Here is a 19,369-nt window from a genome sequence, read left to right as displayed (position 1 = left end):
GAGATATATTACTATGGAACTTTTCAGAATGAATTGGAATTATTCCATTTTCCTAAAAAATAATAGAAACCTAGGAATTAATTGAATACCGATCAATTCTTTGGAACATTTCCACAAATTCACTGTATATATTAACAACACTCTCCCGACGATCAAGACAGATAAATCAAGACAAAAAACTGTGTATAAACTAAGTAATAAATATTTGAAAATATTGTACATTTATTTTAATGGAATTTTCTTAGCGCATACATAGAGAGACATACTCATGTACACACATATGGTAAATATAAAGAGAAAAAAAAAATCAAAAATTACGTAACACATAAAAGTTGAACTGAATAGACATGTATAATACAGGTCGATTTAAGGTAAGTTTTTTGCACTGGTATTATTAATGATATATAGCACATGTCTTTACATATGGTATAAGTGTACTAATTTATAACTAAACACACATACACACACATACACATACAAATGATAATAAAAATGTATGTAATGAGAATTATCGTGACTTAATATATCTTGTAATGTTAATATATACATCATATGAAGTACATACAACGTCGTTGTCGAAATTATACGATACTACAATATAGTCAAGATAGATGTAATCATTTGTGTTTGGTTTTCGAGTCTTATAGAATAGAACACTTTTCGCCAAGCACATATGCTTCCTTCGAATACTACATTCTTTGGAACGTTTTAAAACTGAAGACTGGATTAGATAAAACATTGTCACGGACCTTTACTCTGACTGACAATGCTTTTTTTCCTTTTTTTTTTTCCTTTTGATGACATGAAGTTATTAAAGACTGATGTGAAGTGACTTAGATTCTCATATACTGAGCGATTAGTATAACGAATATTGATCGAAATCTTGTAATATTTGATTACTATAGGCGTTTATATATATTGATAACGATACGCTTAATGATATTATATTATCGTGCTTTGATCGAATAACTTTTATAAACAACACGAATTTTTTATAGTTTAATTTTTTTATTTATTATCGTAACTTGTATAATCGTAACTTAGAACCGCGTAACACTCTCAAAAAGACAGCATTCGTGAATAGATCAAGAAAAAAGAGAATAAAAATAAAATATGGGAAAATAATTATTTCATGAAATTTTGCAAATTTAATCATAAAAAATATTAGCAAATATATGAAATTTTAAAAGTTACGATTAACCGAAATCATCATTTATAATATAAGCCATAATAATTTCTCTTTTTCTTTTGAATACTTCTAATATCTATATATCCGACATTATTGTCAATCTGATAACCTGCATCTACATTTCGCTTCTATACGTGATGCTAATGCGTAATAATGTAAGCTTGCGCAATGCCGTTGTTATGTAAAGTTATGTTGAGATGTAAAACTTTGTCATGCAATTTAACAAGTTCACAGTGATATGAAAATGCAAAGAAATAACATCATCGATTAAAGTTCAAACATTTCCCGACTTTTCTTGTTTACTCAATTCAAGAGCGAGAGCCAGTTCAGCATCTTCTTTCTCCTTACGCCTAAGTCTCTCCTCTTCCGCTTTTATACTTTGTTTTTCTGCCCACGCTAACTGTTCTTCCTCCGATAAATTAGTTATATTACTGTTCCACATTTTGTCAAAATTGTTTGTGATTTTCTCGTCATTATAGATGATATTAGATTTTAAGGTGTGCATTATATCTAATTCGTGCATTGCGGTGGTCTTTGTGTCCTTAGTCGAAAATGCCTCATCGAGATCAACAGTTTTTGTTCTGATGTTTGTGAACGCTTGAGAAAAATCAGCCTCAATGCTTTGAACGTTTTTATTATCGGCGGAAAACACTTTCCCAAAATCGACATCGAATTTGCTTGAACTGTTTGTGTCGCTCATGTTGTTCTTTTCAACTTTTCCTTTAGCGGATGAAAAAACGTTTGAGAAATCGTTATCGAAAACTTTAATCGAAGTATTTTTACCAGAGAATACAGAAATCGTGTCAAAACCGAAAGGATCTGTTTTGTCCGTTCCCTTCCTCTTGTTCGCGTTTAAATCCTCCGTCTCGTCGAATGGGTCCGTTATATTGAAAGGATCTTCATAACGGTAATCTCGAAAAGGGTCCTCTGTGAAATCCGATAGCTTTGGTTGCGCCATTGTTACGTGGATTTTACTTGTCGGCCTTGGTGGAGCCATTTCATTAGCCGTCGGTTCTGGCTGAAGCAGGTTTTTGTCACTGGTCAATTTTGTTTTACTGAAAAGGTAGAAGAAAATAACGCGGATACCGTCGACTGTCGTCCGGCTGCTGGCTGCATTAGACCTATTTTTATTAAACAAAACTGTAAAAATGCTGTAATTTTACGAGATATTCGAATTACATTATATTATCAAGAAAAGACTATGATAAAGTAAAAATCTTATATATCGTTATACATTAATTCAACACAGTAATTCGAATATTTCGCAGAAAAAAAATAAAAGATCAACAATAATCAAATATATTTGTGTAACAATAATATAAACAACCCTTAAAAAGAAAGATAAATTAATTTGCAGATGTACTTCAGAAGGCAGCTCAATAGAAGGAAAACTCAAAAAATCGTGCAGTGTTTACCTAAATATAAAACAAAATTAAATACACAATTAAAACGTTGATATAAGTACCCAACAAGAAAATATGTAACATTCAAAAAATTGCATATTGATTAATAATAATTGATTAATTATAATTAGACAAGTAAATGTTGAAAAAATAATTATTATAACATACATCCTCTCTGATAATATGTAACATTGATTTGAAAAATTACTTCTAACAACAAATAATTTGCGAATAATTAAAGTTGGATGTAATATTTTATAATAATTTTATTTTAATTTTTTTATTGAAATTGAAAAAAAATTAAGTTTAAAAAAATAAACATTTTTTTAAATACTGATTTTATGTAAATATTAATATTTTTTCAAAAAGAGAAAGAAATTAATATAAAAATATCACGATGTGAAGAACAAATCAATGTATTATACGTCGACAGAATGTAATAAATGACATTATGATTTATTAAAGGGAAAAATTTAGCTATTGTTTTGAATCACTGTTTACATATTATTATTTCAATATTGGTTTCAATCACTACGATGCAAATCCATTAAAAAATAACGGTACATTTGGCGAGTATAAGTTATTTTGTGAATTTATAAAATTTATCTTATAAAACATTATATTTATATAAATTCAAAAAGGAAAATATCAAGTGTCTACCCTAATGCCATTAATGTCGAATAATGCCATTTATAACATTCTGTTAAAAAATTATCAATAAATTTATAATATATATTTTATTGCTTAATCTACTAAAAGAATCAAAGTAAACGTAAATATCATAATATATTCAATTATAAAATTAATGAATTTTATGAATATATTGTTATATATTAACGATTAACGAAGCAGATTTTTAAACTTTTCTATAATTTTATTTCTAGAAAAGCAAATTATTTGCAAATAATCGATTGATAGATAAGTGAATTCCAATCCCCCAAACATGTTTCACTAGTATAAAATTTGGAATAATTTGCGCAACATGTGTGTATGTGCGCGTACACATATGTACATAGAGATACGCACATACACACGATGCGCACATTTAAGGCTTCTGACTAGTTATATTGAATCATGATATCATAAACGAGAAAAGACATATTGAGATTTCTTGTGTGTCATTTGCAAATAAACAGATATTTGGATAAAACAATATTTGAGATCGAAGACACTTGAGTCTAAAATAGAAATAGAAGTGAACGGGAAAAATTCTATTACGGCTTCTTACCGCATCGAAACATCAAGTTTTTAAAATTAGGCTTAGATATTTAATACAATACAATAAATTAAAATTAAAAATTAAATTAACATTTTTCCCCGTTAAATTCGTAAGCACCCTTCTCACTATAAAAAATCGATAAAACATTAGAGATTAAGTGCTTTTCATGTGCTAGTTATGTATTTTAGTCTAGATTTTTGCAAGTATTTGAGCAATTTAGCAAGAAATGATGACTGAGAATGAAAGCACTGAGATTTAACGAAAGTTAGTACCCTCATCTAAATTGTGTAGAACTAAACATGTAGAACTAAAAAATAGATAATAGATCGGAATTATATGCTTTTAATATGCTTTCTAAAACATTTAACAAAACTGACTTATCTAATAATTAAGATAGGCTACAAAAGTCGATATGTATCATTGGTACAAGAATAAAATGTCATAGCATTCAAGTATACATAATAATCGATTTTGGGTTTAAAATGTTTTTCAATTTATGTGCTTTGAAAATAAGACAAGATTTGTGTACTTATTCTGTCTAATCGATAAACTATGTTAGTATTCTCCAAATACTTACCAGAATAAAGAGCCAGTTGAAATAAAGATAGCACTTGGAATGATTTATCGATTAGAAAGGAATAAGCAAAAGCAAAAGCAAACATAAATCGAGAGACATTTTAAATATAAAATCAGCAAATTGGCTGTGTTTTAATTGGTATTTTATTTTTGTAAGTTTGATGAGTATTGGTGTTCAAAACGGTTTATCGATTAGAAGGGATAAGCCTAAAAAAATATTGGATTAGTACAAAAATATTATGGATATTTTTAAAGAGCATAAATTGAAAAACATTTTAAATCCAGAACCGATCCGCTATCTGTATTTTAATTGGCACTTTACACTTGTATCAACAATACATATATTGACTTTTCTGACCTACATCTGCTTAATGGATAAGTCAATGTTTTTAAAAGCACATAAAAAACACAATTCTAATCTACTTTTTAGTTTTTCATGTAACTTCAATGAGATCTATTGAGATTCGGCTAGAAATTTTGGATGACCGAAGGAAGATAGATAGAGTTGAAGCTCAATAACTTGTAATAGAAGCAGAGGAGCGAAAAACAGATTTAATTTGCGATAAAGAAGAAAAAGAACGAAGATTAGATTTCCATTGTCCTCCGGAATGAATATTGCCAAAATAATCCTGAAAAGAGAAGAAGGGAGGAGGAGCAATGTTACATTCGTATTGTATTATCTTAAATTTGCACCGCTACGAGCTAGCAACCTAAAATTATCACAAAAGATATTTTTATAACAATCTACTGTTATTTTAAACAAAAATGGAAAGAGAACACTTATTTTAGATATTTTCTCGTGCATCGCGAATCTTTGAATAATTTTAAATTTTAAAAAATAAACGATTAAAGTTGTTTTTTTTTTGTTTTAATCAAACGATTCTTTTTCATGAATGGAGGTGCGAAAAAAGCAAATGACACAAAAGCACAACATTTTAAAGTTCAAAAAATATCTCTATTAATTCAATCTTATCTGTCTCAGCAAATGTGCTAATATTAGAAGCAATTTTATTCAAGAAAAATAAATTTATATAAGCAGTGAATTTAATTCTCACTGTAATTTTTATTAAGCACAGATGAAACATATAATATATATTGATTGAAATTATTTGAAATCTGATTAAAACTTTATCATTTACAAGTTATTTAGATGTATTACCAGCAATCATCTTTTATATATAAATATTATAAAGCAATCTTTTCTAGATTTATCTGTAAAATTCACTCATGTATCACTCGTATATTCAAGTCATATAACTAAATGATAGGGATGTGTTGGATAATGAATTTGTCAAATCATCAAATATCGAATAATTCAGCATTTATTGTCAAATGTATTTATCAAATAACCGGATAATCGAATTTTATCTGATATTTACATAAAAAGATTGAAAAAATGAATTTAACAATACAATAAAAAAATAGAACTTTTAATAAGAGTTATATGTATATTTTACTTGAATATCGCAACAGCTATTTATGTAAAAAATAGAAACAGATTACTTCGAGAGATAATTTGCAGAAACATATTCATATTTTTTATAAAAATATAAAATACTTAAAAAATATATAATAAACGCATTATTTTGATTATTCAATCTTTTTTTCCTCGTGAAAAAAAAGGGAGTAATTGGTATCATATTGAATTGTCAATTTATTAAAAGAAGAAATTTAGTTTTGATTTTAAATCGTTATGTTAAAATCCGTTAAAAATACTAACACGGTTTGTAACATAAGCATTTTTATCTTGAATTTATATATATAAATTCAAAAAATAAAAAATAAATTAAGCGTCTGAGAATTTACCTGTCGAATATTGTCTATTATTTACTGTCTTACTAACAATCTTTTTAATTTATATCACATTTTATATGTCAATTAATAATCAAACATCGATAATATTTAGTCAGCTTAACCATAAGTTTGACGAAGCATCTTAATGACATCTTTATATTTCACTAAACATTTTACTAACCTAATTAATTTTTATCAATATATCTTAAACTGTATACATTATCGATTCATTATTTTTCATGACATTTAAAATTCAAATTTTAAATATAATATTTGTGACTGAATTATGAAATAAATCGGATAAATATTGGATAATTAGCGGATATCCATCACATCCCTACTAAATAATATATTACATAATAATATATTACAAAAAATTGTTAAATTTTCATGAGTAATTGTTTTTTTTATAAAAAAATGTTACGTATTAAAAGAAATATAAAAAAATAATATAATATTAAAAGGCAATAATATAAAAAGAAAATAAGGAGAGAAGAAAGTAAGTCTAAAAACTATAACAAATATATATATATATATATATATAAATATATATATATATATATATATATATATATATATATTTATATAATATACACGTGCACTATTAGATACATACCTTGGAATCGAAATTGGTAAAGTCGGCAAATCCAGTAGAGGATGCAAAGCTATTATTGTTATCAATCGTTGTTTGCTGAGCACTAAATGGATCCGAATTTGCGTTTGCAAATGGATCTGGAGTGGGTGAAGGTGTTGGAGGTGCTGGCGCTGCTCTCAGTGGACCAGTAGGACCTTGACTTGGTCGTGGTGGAGCTGGTCGTGGCGGTGGCTGCTTTGCTTTTTTTGGTGGAAGAGCAGGACTAGGACTTTCCGGACGAGGAGGAGCATGAAGATTTGCAAAAGGATCTTCTCCAAATGGATCTTTCGTATTCTTAACAAAAAATCATTTTCTTATTTAATATTTCGATAAAACAAAGATTTATATTCTAAACTTTCAGTTTTATTGGTAAAAATACCTTAAATGTGGCTTCTCAGCCAATCGTAATTTTTAGAAGCACTTTATCATTAAAAGTAAGTTCAGAATATAGGCCAAAATATATTCAGCACAAATTTCCATATTTTTAATAATTTCTATATTTTCAATATTTTTTTTAATACTATTTTGCAATTCCATTTATTACGTACAAATTTTATAAGAAATAAGAGGAAATAAGAGGTTTGAGAAAAATATAACAAGATTATTAAATCAAATATTAAAGTTTTCTCCTCGCATATTAAATTATGTCAAAAGCGAAAAAATGATATGCAAAAAGTTTCTTACGTATAGTTTTATATTTTTTCCTTACAAATATGATATTTTCATATTCTTAAAACTTATAAAAAATATCGGAAAGTAAAAGATATCTGTCCAGAATAGATCACATAAAAGTGTAAAATAATTCTTGAAATAATGATACAATGTTCAACTATCAGAAATTATCAAATCACTAAAGTTGTCTAGTTGTTTCTGATAGCTTACACTTTTACGTGATCTATTGGACAGATATCTTATGTTTTGGTATTTTTTACAAGTTTTAAGAATATAAAAATATATTTTTAAGGGAAAAGTACAAAGTAAAACTATATGAAAGAAGAAACTTTTTGCATGTTATTTCTCGTCTCTGACGTCATATAACTCATTTTGGGCCATGAGAAAATCGAGCCTTAAAAATATATACATTTTATTAAATGTTCACAAATAAGAATTTGACATACCAATGTTGCAGTTGTAGGTGTTTTGTTCTCTACTCGTTTTTCATTGCCAAACGGATCAAAAGGATCTTGCTTTGTCATTGTATTGGTATTATCAAATGTAGTAAAAGGATCTGCTGTAAAACCATTCTGCAGAAGATTTTTTTAATTATTTTGACTCATGTTTTTACAGAATAAAAAATCAAAATTTAGACAAATATTGCTCATAAATATTTATTACATTACATAGAAACTTACATTAGATTGCTGCGCAGAGAATGCGTTTCCAAATGGATCAGATATTGGTGCATTAAATGCTTCTTTGGCTTTATTCGATGCAAAAGGATCTTGATCTCCAAATCCATCTAAAGTCCCAATTGCATCTAGTTTCATTTCCTTGGTTTCATCTATATTCTTAGTTGTCTCATACCTATTTTTTTCAAATATATAAAAAATATTATAAGGATGAAAAGATATTTTGATTTAAGTAATCTTTAGATAATACACACTCTATATCTTCAATTTCAGGTATAAATTGTAGACTAGTATCAGGTACAAGATTCAAATCTCCTGCAGCGAGTGCAGAATCATAAAGTGCAATAGAATCGCTCATCTGACGTTGTTGTTCCTGCAAATGAGTGATCTTTGCCTTTGCTTGACAGATCTCTAATTGAGTATCTTGTAGCTTTTTCGTCAGCTCATTTAATTGGTCCCTATTTTTATTCTGTTGCTGTTCCAATTGTTGCTCTTCCTGTTTCAATCCTTCAAGCTCTTGCCTCTTAAAATTTAGCTCCTCTTCTTGAGCTCGTAGTACTGATTCTTGTTCTTCAGCTTGTTGACGAAGTTTATCAACCTTGATAAAATAAAATTAATTCGTGAATAATTTTGTTCGTTTTCGTCGTTTATAAATGTGAAGAGTAATAAAACTTATAAATGTTATTAAACAGTATACTTGTATTTATTATATTTATATAATAGAAAACATAAAAAAGTTACATTTTGATTTTATTTTATATTTTTTAATTGTACTATAATTATTTTGTATATTAGAAGAAAGAATATAACAAATCATGACACCAATGATACGTCAGAGTTATATCTGTTTACATTTTATACTACAAAGGTACAGTTTTAAATATGTAAAAAAAAATTGTAGATTTTATATATTTGAATATAAAAAAATATTTTCAAAAAAAAATATTAAATAAATGATATTAACAATATTATATATTGCATACAAAGCTGTGTTATTTCGCAAGATACACATCTATAAAATTCTACAAACACAAAATTTAAATAAAAATTATTTGGTTTGGAAAAAGAGAAAAGATAGGGATAATTTAGGGATTAATTTAACTTTAACTATGAACAAAAATGATGTAAAAATAAGTTTTTTTTTTAAGTAGAGTCTTATATTTGTCGATACATTAATCGATACAACTTTTTGTCTAGAAAAGTCATTATAAAAAGTATACTATTTGTAATGTATAAAATTATATGTATTTTTTTTAAATATATTTTTTTATATGTCGATTGATCTATTTAATTTCTACACAAAAATATTAAAGAATAATAAACGAAATATTTTACAACGAAAAATAAATATTTTACAAGATATTTTATTCCACAGAAAAAAAAAATTTGCATTGTATAATATTCAAATGGAGTAACATCCAAAAATATAGCTTTATTTAATAAATTTAAATTTTACATGTTCTTGACACTCTAGATCAAACTAATTTACCTATCTTTTCTTTTCCTGTATACCTAAACCAAATAATTTCTAAAATGAAATCATAGATGACATTAACCAGCGAATAGAATTTTAGTATCAAATAATTTTTTTTGATTGAATTAATAATATATAAGTTCAAAGCAAATGTTTATATCACGAACCACATGTCATTAAATTACAAAACTTGCAACGTAACCTTTTTTAGTTATACCTAGATTCCCCTCTTCTTAATACATCGAATAATAATCAAATTTGAAATCAATTAATCCCCCCCCCGCACTCAAAGAAATTCTTATTGCGAAAAATATCATCTCAGCTAGGACTCGAACTTGGATCATTCACTTTTCATGCGAATGTCTTTTAATCACTCGACTGAGGCATGTAGAGATATTTATCGCAATAATCAGATAAATAATGTGAAAGAATGTTTCAAGTGTCCCGTAAAAAATAACAATAAACAATAAGCCGATATATGTTTTTAAAACAAATCACATATTAATCGGCGGACAGGGTTTCGAATGATTTTCGTTAAATTATTATTATTAAATTTAAAGCAAATTCTTATATCGCGAACTACATGTCGTTGAATTACCGAACTTGCTTATTGTTATTAAATAATTTTTATCTGAAACATTTTTAATTGACATTTTCAAAAATAATAGTTTGTAATATTTTAATATCTATTTCTACTAATGTTGAATAATTTTAATCTCAGTTAAAATTACTCTATATCTTTTTTCATTCTTAGAATTAAAAAAAGATAAAAATAAGTTAAACCGAGATTAGGGTTAATTTATATTGGTACAGATGAATAAAAATATTCTATTTTGTATAATCACTCACTCACACACACACACGCGCGCGCGCGCGTTATACATGCACGCACACAAACACGCATACAAACACACATCTCTTGTGGAAAAATAATAAAATATAATAACTTTATTAAAAAAAGAAAAGGAAAATTTTACCCAAAATTTATTTCCTATCGCGATATACCAAACAAAATTCTAATATGCAAAGATAAAGATCCACTTTAAACACACGATACTGTTATTTTTTTATGTACCTTCTTCAGTTCCTTTTGAATCTTCTCTTCGACTTCACTCAAATCTCTATCTACTTCAGCCTTCTATAAGCCAAACATAATAAAACAAAATCATAAAGAAAAACATAATATAACCTGAGTGAATAATCAATCATATTTTTTTTATTTCTCAAATGTTTTTTTCTTCCTTTATCTTTTACATTTATTAATTAAAGACGATTGTGTCGTAAGTGCATGTCAATAAATGCCCCTTGCGCGCCTGCTCTCACTTATACATATAAAATAAATAATCATTGATTCATAGTATTTGAAAATATAAAACAATGAGCAAAAAAATAACAAAAGAATAAATTAAAATATAGTTATTATTGATGATATTATATTATTGTCTACCTATAATCTGCACATAATAAAATATATTGATATATCCGAAGAGCAATATAGCTTATATTTATATTACTTTATTGCATTTATTGATTATTATTTATGACTATTTATAAAATTAGCTTCATATTTTATAAAAACTTACAAGCGACAATTATATATGCGCATTGCATGTAGTACGCCTAAAAAGCAATGCTACGCACATTCGATAAGTCGATATATTATCAAACTTCTGTTTACCTGCGCTTTCAAGTCATTCAATCTCTTCTGCGCCTCACCCTTCTGATTTCCCAGTTGTTTCAATGTTGCCGCAAGTGTATCTAATTCGCTTTGAAGACTTTTAATTTCCCCGTTTTTTATTTTAATGTCTGCCTCCTTTTGTGCTATATCCTGTTCCATGCTTTGCCTTTCACGCACGAGTTCCGCTATATCTTTATTTATCATATCTAACTCTGGATTTGAATAGCCTGATATGTTATTGTTTTCCTGCAGCATATTTAAGAATGTTAATTATTATTATGCAATTATTGTCGTAATATCTATCATATATCAAACAAGTAGTATTTGCTTTATTCTAAGATATATTTCTATTGTAAAAGAAAGATGATATAAGAGTTATAAAAATTTCAATTATTTTAAAACTCATATTAATTTACTGCGATCATTTAAAATTATATCAAGGACGAAAAGATATTGAAAATTTTTGTAAAATACATTGAAATAAAAATATTTTTCAGTAAAATAATGTTTACATTGGTAAAATAGATTTATAAAATATATCAAAAACTCTCTTTTTACTTCAGTAACTAAATAATACGTATCTAGAAATATAAATTATACTTAAGGACAAAGCCACAATTCCTATCAATTGCAAACACTATTTTATCGAAAAAATATTTTAATTATAATGTATTTTGCAAAAATTTTATTGCTTCTGCGAATTGGCAGGAGCCTTAACAATATTCAGATTATTAATTTTGACATAAAAAACAGTATGTAGTATAATTCCAACACATAAATCTATACAATATTTCATACATTATTTAGTACATTTGTTAAAATCTTGAGATTTATTTACTGAAATTTATTGATTTCGTAAATTGTATGTTACAAGTTATATAAATATAAAATTGTTATAAAATTTGTAGTTTGTAAATTCTCGCATAATTGTTGCGTTTTTTTGTACTTGCTTTCAAAATCATATGCCTACAAGATACGCATAATGAGCCATGATTCTCAATCATCTCATGTGTTCTTGTTTAAATCTAATTTTCATTGAGGAAATTACATACGAATTAATATAAGTAGATACAATTTTTAGGAAGTTTTATATTATTCATACAAAATCAAATCAGATGTTCATCGAAAAAAAAATTTAAACGATTATAGACCTATAAAAACTATTACTAAAAAAATTGCATTTGTTTGCATTACTTTTGTTTCATACATATATGTACATATAACTGTCGCAACGAATACACATATATAAACAATATTATACTGTCATTTTATTCCATGTTATACTTCACGCCTTTACTTATATAACATGGTATAAAATGACAGCATAATGTTGTTACACAATGATGAAAATATGTGTAATGTTTATCTTAATTTATTACTTGAGTAACGTATCTTTAACTTTATTGCGATCAAACTTAAATAAAAATGAAGAATTACAAAAAAAATTTAATAAAATATTTAATGGCAAATACGGTAGGCATAGATTTAATCATGCATAGAGAATTAGATACACGAACTTTTAATGTATAAATGTAATTACAAATCATAAATGTATAATTGTAATCATAATTATCATAAGATAACAAAATGTTTCTAAATATCGATGAATATGAATATCCAAGAGCTAACGAAAGCTTAAGACACCTACATAGACAGCAATGGCTAGATTATTATGAATGTCTGAAGAAAACATATGCGAATATGAGGCGTGACAGAATCATCTATCCAAGCGCACTCATTGCACTCGAAGGAACATCCGTAATGTATGATTATTAAATTAAAAAAAAAAAAAAAAAAAAAAAAAAAAAAAAAAATCAAAATTTGCAATACATTATTATGATAAAAGAAACAAATTGGTTTACAGTTTAGAATGCAAAATTTGTATCTCGCCGATAGAGATGCACATGACTTTAATAGAATGGCATTTTAATCGTACCAGTGAAAGCGGCAATACTGAAAGTATGTTGCAGGATACAGATCATATTGTCAATTCACCAGATAATCGATATATCGTCATATACAATGTCAAAGTATAAATTTAGATAATATATGATATATAATTATGAAAAGTGACACATGCAGATTTTTTAATATAAATTAATAATTAATATTATTATTAAATAGAACTTTCCAATAACATTAACATAAATATTAGTATGCATAATATTAATTCTCAGTTAGAACAAGCAGGAATATATTGGTGCGAAATAGAAAATACTATGGGATCGGTTTATTATCTATATATTGATTGTGATTCGGAGACGACAAATGTATATTCAAACAGAACATCTCATGCATTACAAACAGCACTGGAAAATGTGCGGGAATATGAGTTAAAGATTTATACTACTTGGACAACATGGAGTCCTTGCTCCGCATGCGACATAGTTGGAATAAAATTGCGATATGGTTATTGCACAGTTTCTCTCGTAAAGACAGAGCAGAGATATCTTGTTGATAAAAGTGTATCAACAATGAATGAAATACGACATTTGGAGCAAGATATAAAGAAAGGTAAGAAAAAAGTCAAATTTTTTTTTAAGTTTTCTCTCGTCAAGACTCTTGTTTAATTTTAAGCCAAAAAATATGAATGGAATTCAATATATGAAAATACAATACACACAAATATAACAAATACAACTTTAAAAGATCAATTAAAAACGACGTTTCTGTTATTTAAAAACAAATTACCATGTAAATCAAGACTTCTTCCAAAGGAAGTGCGACTAATTCCTGTTATCGAAAATAGAAAAACTGAAATTATGAAACGTTATTGCAAAGTATGTATATTAAGTAATATATATAACATTCTACTGCAGCCATATTAAATTATGATATTAAAGGAAGAAATTATAAATCTTTTTCTTATTATTGATAAATTAGTTATTTTGCGTACAATGTTCATATTCAAGTAAATCAGAAAAATGTCAAAAATTTTTTTTTAATAATTAAAAAGATAATTTTTACCCAATATTAAATAAACATATAATACATACATGTCTTAAATTTTTAATAGAAATTAAGTTTTTATAACTATTCATTTAAATTTGACATTATATAGTAATTCTATTGAAGGAAGTTAAAAATTAAAACAGAAAGATAATTTTCCATATATTTTATCAATGTATATAAACATAATATTAATATGCAAAGAAATTATTTCATTATGCAGTACAAAAAAGATATACACAATGTACTACTATCATAATCTAATATGATTGCAATAATAAATTTAAATGTGTAGAGGCAAACAATTAAAATAAACATTACTTTTGTAATAGAAAAAATGTCAGAAAAACATTATATTTGAGATACGTGATGAAAAAGGCAATATTCTAGAAAGCGCAAATAATAGTGCTGGTATATTTTCTATGATTCAAAACATACCCAAACCATTAGCATCAATTATACATAACGTAATTTATGAAAAATATAATAAAAAAGTCAAACTTGTTTGTCCAGGGTAAACTTATAGCAAATAAGAATTTTAATTTTGTTTCATTAGAGATAAATATAAAAAGTAATATGCTATTTTAGAACACTGAATGCGGATATTCCCATTATTTGGAGAATTAATAATAAAAAGATAATTCCATCTCTCATCAAACTCCAATCAAATGGAAGAATTTATATTAATCCTCAAATGCAAATATTATTTGAATCTCTAAAATTTGAAGATACTAATATATACAGGTAAATTTATTAACAATTGAGTAATAATACAATAACTTAAAAGCTTTTTTATTATTAGTTGTTGGCAAAATAATGAAATTGCTGGAATAATAAAATTAAATGTAGTTGGAGAAACAGAATTCAAATTGAATCACCATATTATCATCATTGGTGCCATAATCATAATTAGTGTAGTTTTAATAATGTTTTGGAGAGCATTCAAAAAACAAATTCCATATACAACATATCAATAAGTTCATAAATGTTATATAAATTAAACTGCTTATTGTTAATAATTTGTAAGATAAATATAGATACATGCATGCAAGAAGAATGGAATGAACTTGCTTTAAATATATTATAAGTGAGAAAAAATATATTTTAATAAAATTACCACTATAGTTTCCCCAGCTTTCCGTATAGAAGGCGGTATCATTTCAGGAGTTAAACTTGCTGGAGGATCTATGCCATTGAGTTTTTGTTTGATAAGCCACATAGCTATGGCAAATTGTTCCTTATTTAATTTTCCACTTTGACAAATATCACACAAACTCCTAATTTATTAAAATCTTTCCATTAATATCATTATTGATAAATTTTAATAAATTATCCGTGATTAAATGATATTGTTCTTACCATATATGGGCTAATACAGGGTGTGGAAGTCCACTTTGAAGGAAGACATCTTTGATTTCTAAACCAGAGACAAATCCATCCCTATCCATGTCAGCTTGTAAAAATAATTTCTCTGCAGCTATTTGATCCTCAGCCGAAACTACCCATTGTTGTGTATTTGTCTGAGAATATGTAGTATAAAAAGTATTGGCAGTCTTAAATAATGCAGGAATGTAATAAATATTATAAATTTTTAAATTACAATTCAAATGATAAATACTTTTACAGCCTCCAACCCCGTCAAGCTCTTTACAGCTGTATTTTGTAAAGGTGGAATAGATGATGATTGCGATGATGGTGATGTCACAATTGCCATGTCCATTAATATAGGAGATTTAGTTTTAGGAATGTCTTTCCGTTTACCAGGTGGCATTAATTCTGGAGGAAGCACACTTGGTATTGCATATTTTTCCAATGCTTTATATACAAGATGCATGGCCTAATTAAATAGATAAAAAAGTAAACTTAATTGATAAATTTTTCTTTATCGTCATTCTATTGTGGAAAATAATAAATACAATAACATTTATTATCCAAAATATATCTCGGTGAAACATTTAAAATTAAAATATTAATACTAATACTAAATACTATACTATTATATTATTTTTATAATTATACCATAACATAAATAGAATGATTCACTTAAATCGAACACCTTGAATATTTATTTTTGATACGAAATGTTTCAAATAAAAGTGAAATGGTTTTGAGAGATTACGACATATTTTGATCACATTTTTTTTCTCCTAGATAGAAGTGCTGAAAGAATATAAAGGGCTCCTCTACTTTTTTAAATGGAATTGTGATTTTTTTTACATGGTTCCTCTAATTATTCTACATATAAAAGTGTTAAGATATAATTATTAAAAAATTAATAGTTTACAAGATATGTTATACTTTATTCTGGCATATTCTGACATATATCTTGTAACTATTCATTTTTTGATAACTCTATCTTAACTATTATGCATAGAATAATGAAACAAATTAAATAATGTAGAAGAATCATGTAGTTGTATTAAAAAAAAAGTATATACTTGCACGTTGTTAATTGCATAATTTTTTTAAAGTGACTATATATCTTTCTTATATCAATTAATCTTCATAAAAATAAGTAAAATATTCATCATGTTCAATTTAAATGGATCATTCTTTATAAAAAAATTTGGCACGAATGAAAAAATAATAATACTTACAACCACAAATTCATGTCTATCCAGCATACCATCTTTATCCATATCTGCTAAGTCCCAAATCTTACCAAGAGTGTCCAAAGGAAGTTTGCTATCCATAAGAACACCTTTTACTTTATTTCCAGATATATATCCATTAGATGGTTGTAAACTATCAAAAAGCTGATCATATTTTGCTCGTTCTGTAGGATTAATTGACCAATCTCCATTGTTAACAGATGTTATTACAGGTAGAGCATTGGTGATAGTCTTTTGCGGAACAACTGGAATATCTCCCTAAAATAAAAAAAAAAAAAAATGCAACATTTGTAAAAACCAATCGTAAAAACATAAATGGTAAATATATATAAATTTACCATTTTTGGTGGTGGCAATTCAAGGCTTAAATTAGACATATTCAAATCCTTTCCTGTCTGGGCTAATGCACATAGCTTTAATGCAACAAATAAACCAGATTTATCTAAAGAACCCCGTGATTGTGGATCAGCCATATCCCATATTTTACTTAGAATAACGTCACTTAGCTGAGACTTTTTGAGAAATCTTGCAGCATCCATCGCTTCAATCCGTCCATATCCTTTAGGATCAACCTAAATATATATATATAATTATATATATATATATATACATATATGTATTATATATAATATATATATCTACATATATATATATATATATATATATTTTACATTATGACTTTTGACATATTTATAAATATTTTTTCTATAAATAATATACCTGATTATAATAAGCTTCATATATCGCGGTATGGCTTCCAGCCACCTATAAGAAAATAACAAAAACTCGAATGTATTTTTTACCAGATATGATAAACTTTAATAATATGAATAATTATTATAAAATTATGTAATAGTGTTACATTAGTGTCAATATTAATAATTTGCATAGATAAGAAAATAATCAGCAGAAACAAAAATGTAACGAAAATAATGCTCTGTCTATTCGTAGAGATATATGGATAACCAAAGACATATGGATTACCAAAAGAAAATCATTCTGTTACAATGTCACGCATCGATAAGACAAAAATGTTTTTTTCTCAAACAAATAATCATTCACTGAAATATTCGCGGAAAATGATATTTCGTTATCGAAGAGAAAATGCCTTGAATCACGCCCGAGCTATCGTGATGAAGGCGAAAAATTCGGCGATTAATGCGACGATTAAACGCAAATCATGAAGTCATGAAATTTTACAGGAATAAATCTTCGTGACGCACGCGAGTCATATCAAACTTATATCCTCGTAAGTCGTCAAAATTGCAATATACCTGCGTAGGTGATGGCAGGGCGGCCATACTTGCATTAAGCACTGGCTTAACCAATCAGACTCTGAATCAATAGCTTATGATATTAACAATTTTGTCTAACATTTCGCAGACTTGATGATATGACTTTTAATCAAAACCTGTAAGACACTCCGATAGACTATTGCAGTTTTAGCCTCTCTAATTGTGAAATTAAAATCGACAAATACACGATGACAAAAGAAATTTTTTAAAGAAACGGTTTATAAGACACGCATCGAATCACAATAGTTTGCCATAAACTATAGTGTCACTTAAAATATATATACAGACTATTATCACAAACTTTTATAGGTGCATCCAGCGATACAACCGCTTGGTTGTGTACAGTGAACACACAGTTACACAATAGTTAAATAATTCGTTAAATTTAGAGATCTAACGACCAATTAGAGATCTAAAGACCAATTATCATTACCGAATGTAGGAATATAGGGATGGAGTATAATCTTAATATATGGTTGAAGGGAGTAATCTCAAAAAGGAAAGAGTGTATCCCATTTTTATTGGTCGAATAATGCGCATGCGCAACTCCGCTTAATATAAATTGATTTCTTTCCGCTTAATAACAAGAAGAAAAATGTATGGGGATATTGCGAATATTAATATAAAAAATACGCATCAAAAAAAAAATTTGCGAACATGTATTAGATTGCGGAAGAAAATATCTAATTAAAAAAATGTAAAGATTAAAGAAAAACTTAACAAGAAAGAAGAACTTAATATAAATAATGAAGACAAGTAGAAAAGTTGTAAAGTCTGTACTACAATATGTCCTCCGTCGGTATTGTGACATTGCCGATAAAATCGTATTTTAGTCCGTACTATGTCCACAAACTCTTGATATAGAAAAGAAATATCCGTATATACTCCCGTGTATCATTTTATCTTTGTTTAATATTTGGTAAACAACAAGGATAAAACGATACACGGAGTCATTCGATTGGTGTTTCCGGACGTAGCCCTATAGGGTACTTTCCATTTAGTGACATAAGTCGACACAAGTATCGTTCTATTTTTCTTGGTTTTCAATAATTAACAAGGACAAAATGATACTTGTGTCGACTTGTGTCACTAAATGGAAAGCATCGTATATTGGAGTGAGCTATCCCTAGGAGAAAAGGACGGGCACACTAAAGTTAGGGAGCATCACGTTGCGATTGACCACAGCCACTCACACTA

The 19,369-nt window shown here is 27.0% G+C and overlaps 1 protein-coding gene across 7 annotated transcripts; it reads right to left on the bottom strand.

Annotated features, from left to right (window-relative positions):
- Positions 1-202: 202 nt before the first annotated feature.
- On the bottom strand, positions 203-18,599 carry Eps-15 (Epidermal growth factor receptor pathway substrate 15). 7 transcript variants are annotated; one of them, XM_089071244.1, is made up of 15 exons: positions 18,152-18,599; positions 17,598-17,642; positions 17,216-17,449; positions 16,863-17,135; positions 15,884-16,102; positions 15,625-15,818; positions 15,383-15,542; positions 14,008-14,049; positions 11,317-11,562; positions 10,714-10,776; positions 8,419-8,762; positions 8,168-8,339; positions 7,934-8,059; positions 6,798-7,109; positions 203-2,207 (listed from the first exon to the last, which is right to left on the bottom strand). In XM_089071244.1, exons 1-15 carry the CDS (start codon positions 18,176-18,178, stop codon positions 1,464-1,466), a joined length of 3,201 nt encoding a protein of 1,066 aa, XP_088927370.1. In that variant the 5' UTR covers positions 18,179-18,599; the 3' UTR covers positions 203-1,463. The 7 variants fall into 7 exon arrangements, with proteins under 7 accessions (XP_088927370.1, XP_088927371.1, XP_088927376.1 ...); XM_089071245.1 differs by having other exon boundaries at positions 15,625-15,785; XM_089071250.1 differs by lacking the exon at positions 18,152-18,599 and adding an exon at positions 17,862-18,049.
- Positions 18,600-19,369: the final 770 nt, after the last annotated feature.

This window comes from Pogonomyrmex barbatus, unplaced genomic scaffold, assembly GCF_055798465.1.
Source record: "Pogonomyrmex barbatus isolate J1 unplaced genomic scaffold, ASM5579846v1 scaffold11, whole genome shotgun sequence".
NCBI lineage: Eukaryota > Metazoa > Arthropoda > Insecta > Hymenoptera > Formicidae > Pogonomyrmex > Pogonomyrmex barbatus.
The sequence above is the reverse complement of the archived record's forward strand: the minus strand, read 5'-3'. Positions and strand labels throughout refer to the sequence as shown.

Bases quoted from the DNA above. Each gene is read 5' to 3' on its own strand.
- Eps-15 (XM_089071244.1), bottom strand. From the start codon at position 18,178: ATGGCCGCCCTGCCATCACCTACGCAG. The intron at 15,819-15,883 runs GTATTTATCATT...GCATTATTTAAG, and splicing joins CGGGGTTGGAGGCTGTAAAA to ACTGCCAATACTTTTTATAC. The intron at 8,763-10,713 runs GTACATAAAAAA...TATTTTATCAAG, and splicing joins TTCAAAAGGAACTGAAGAAG to GTTGATAAACTTCGTCAACA.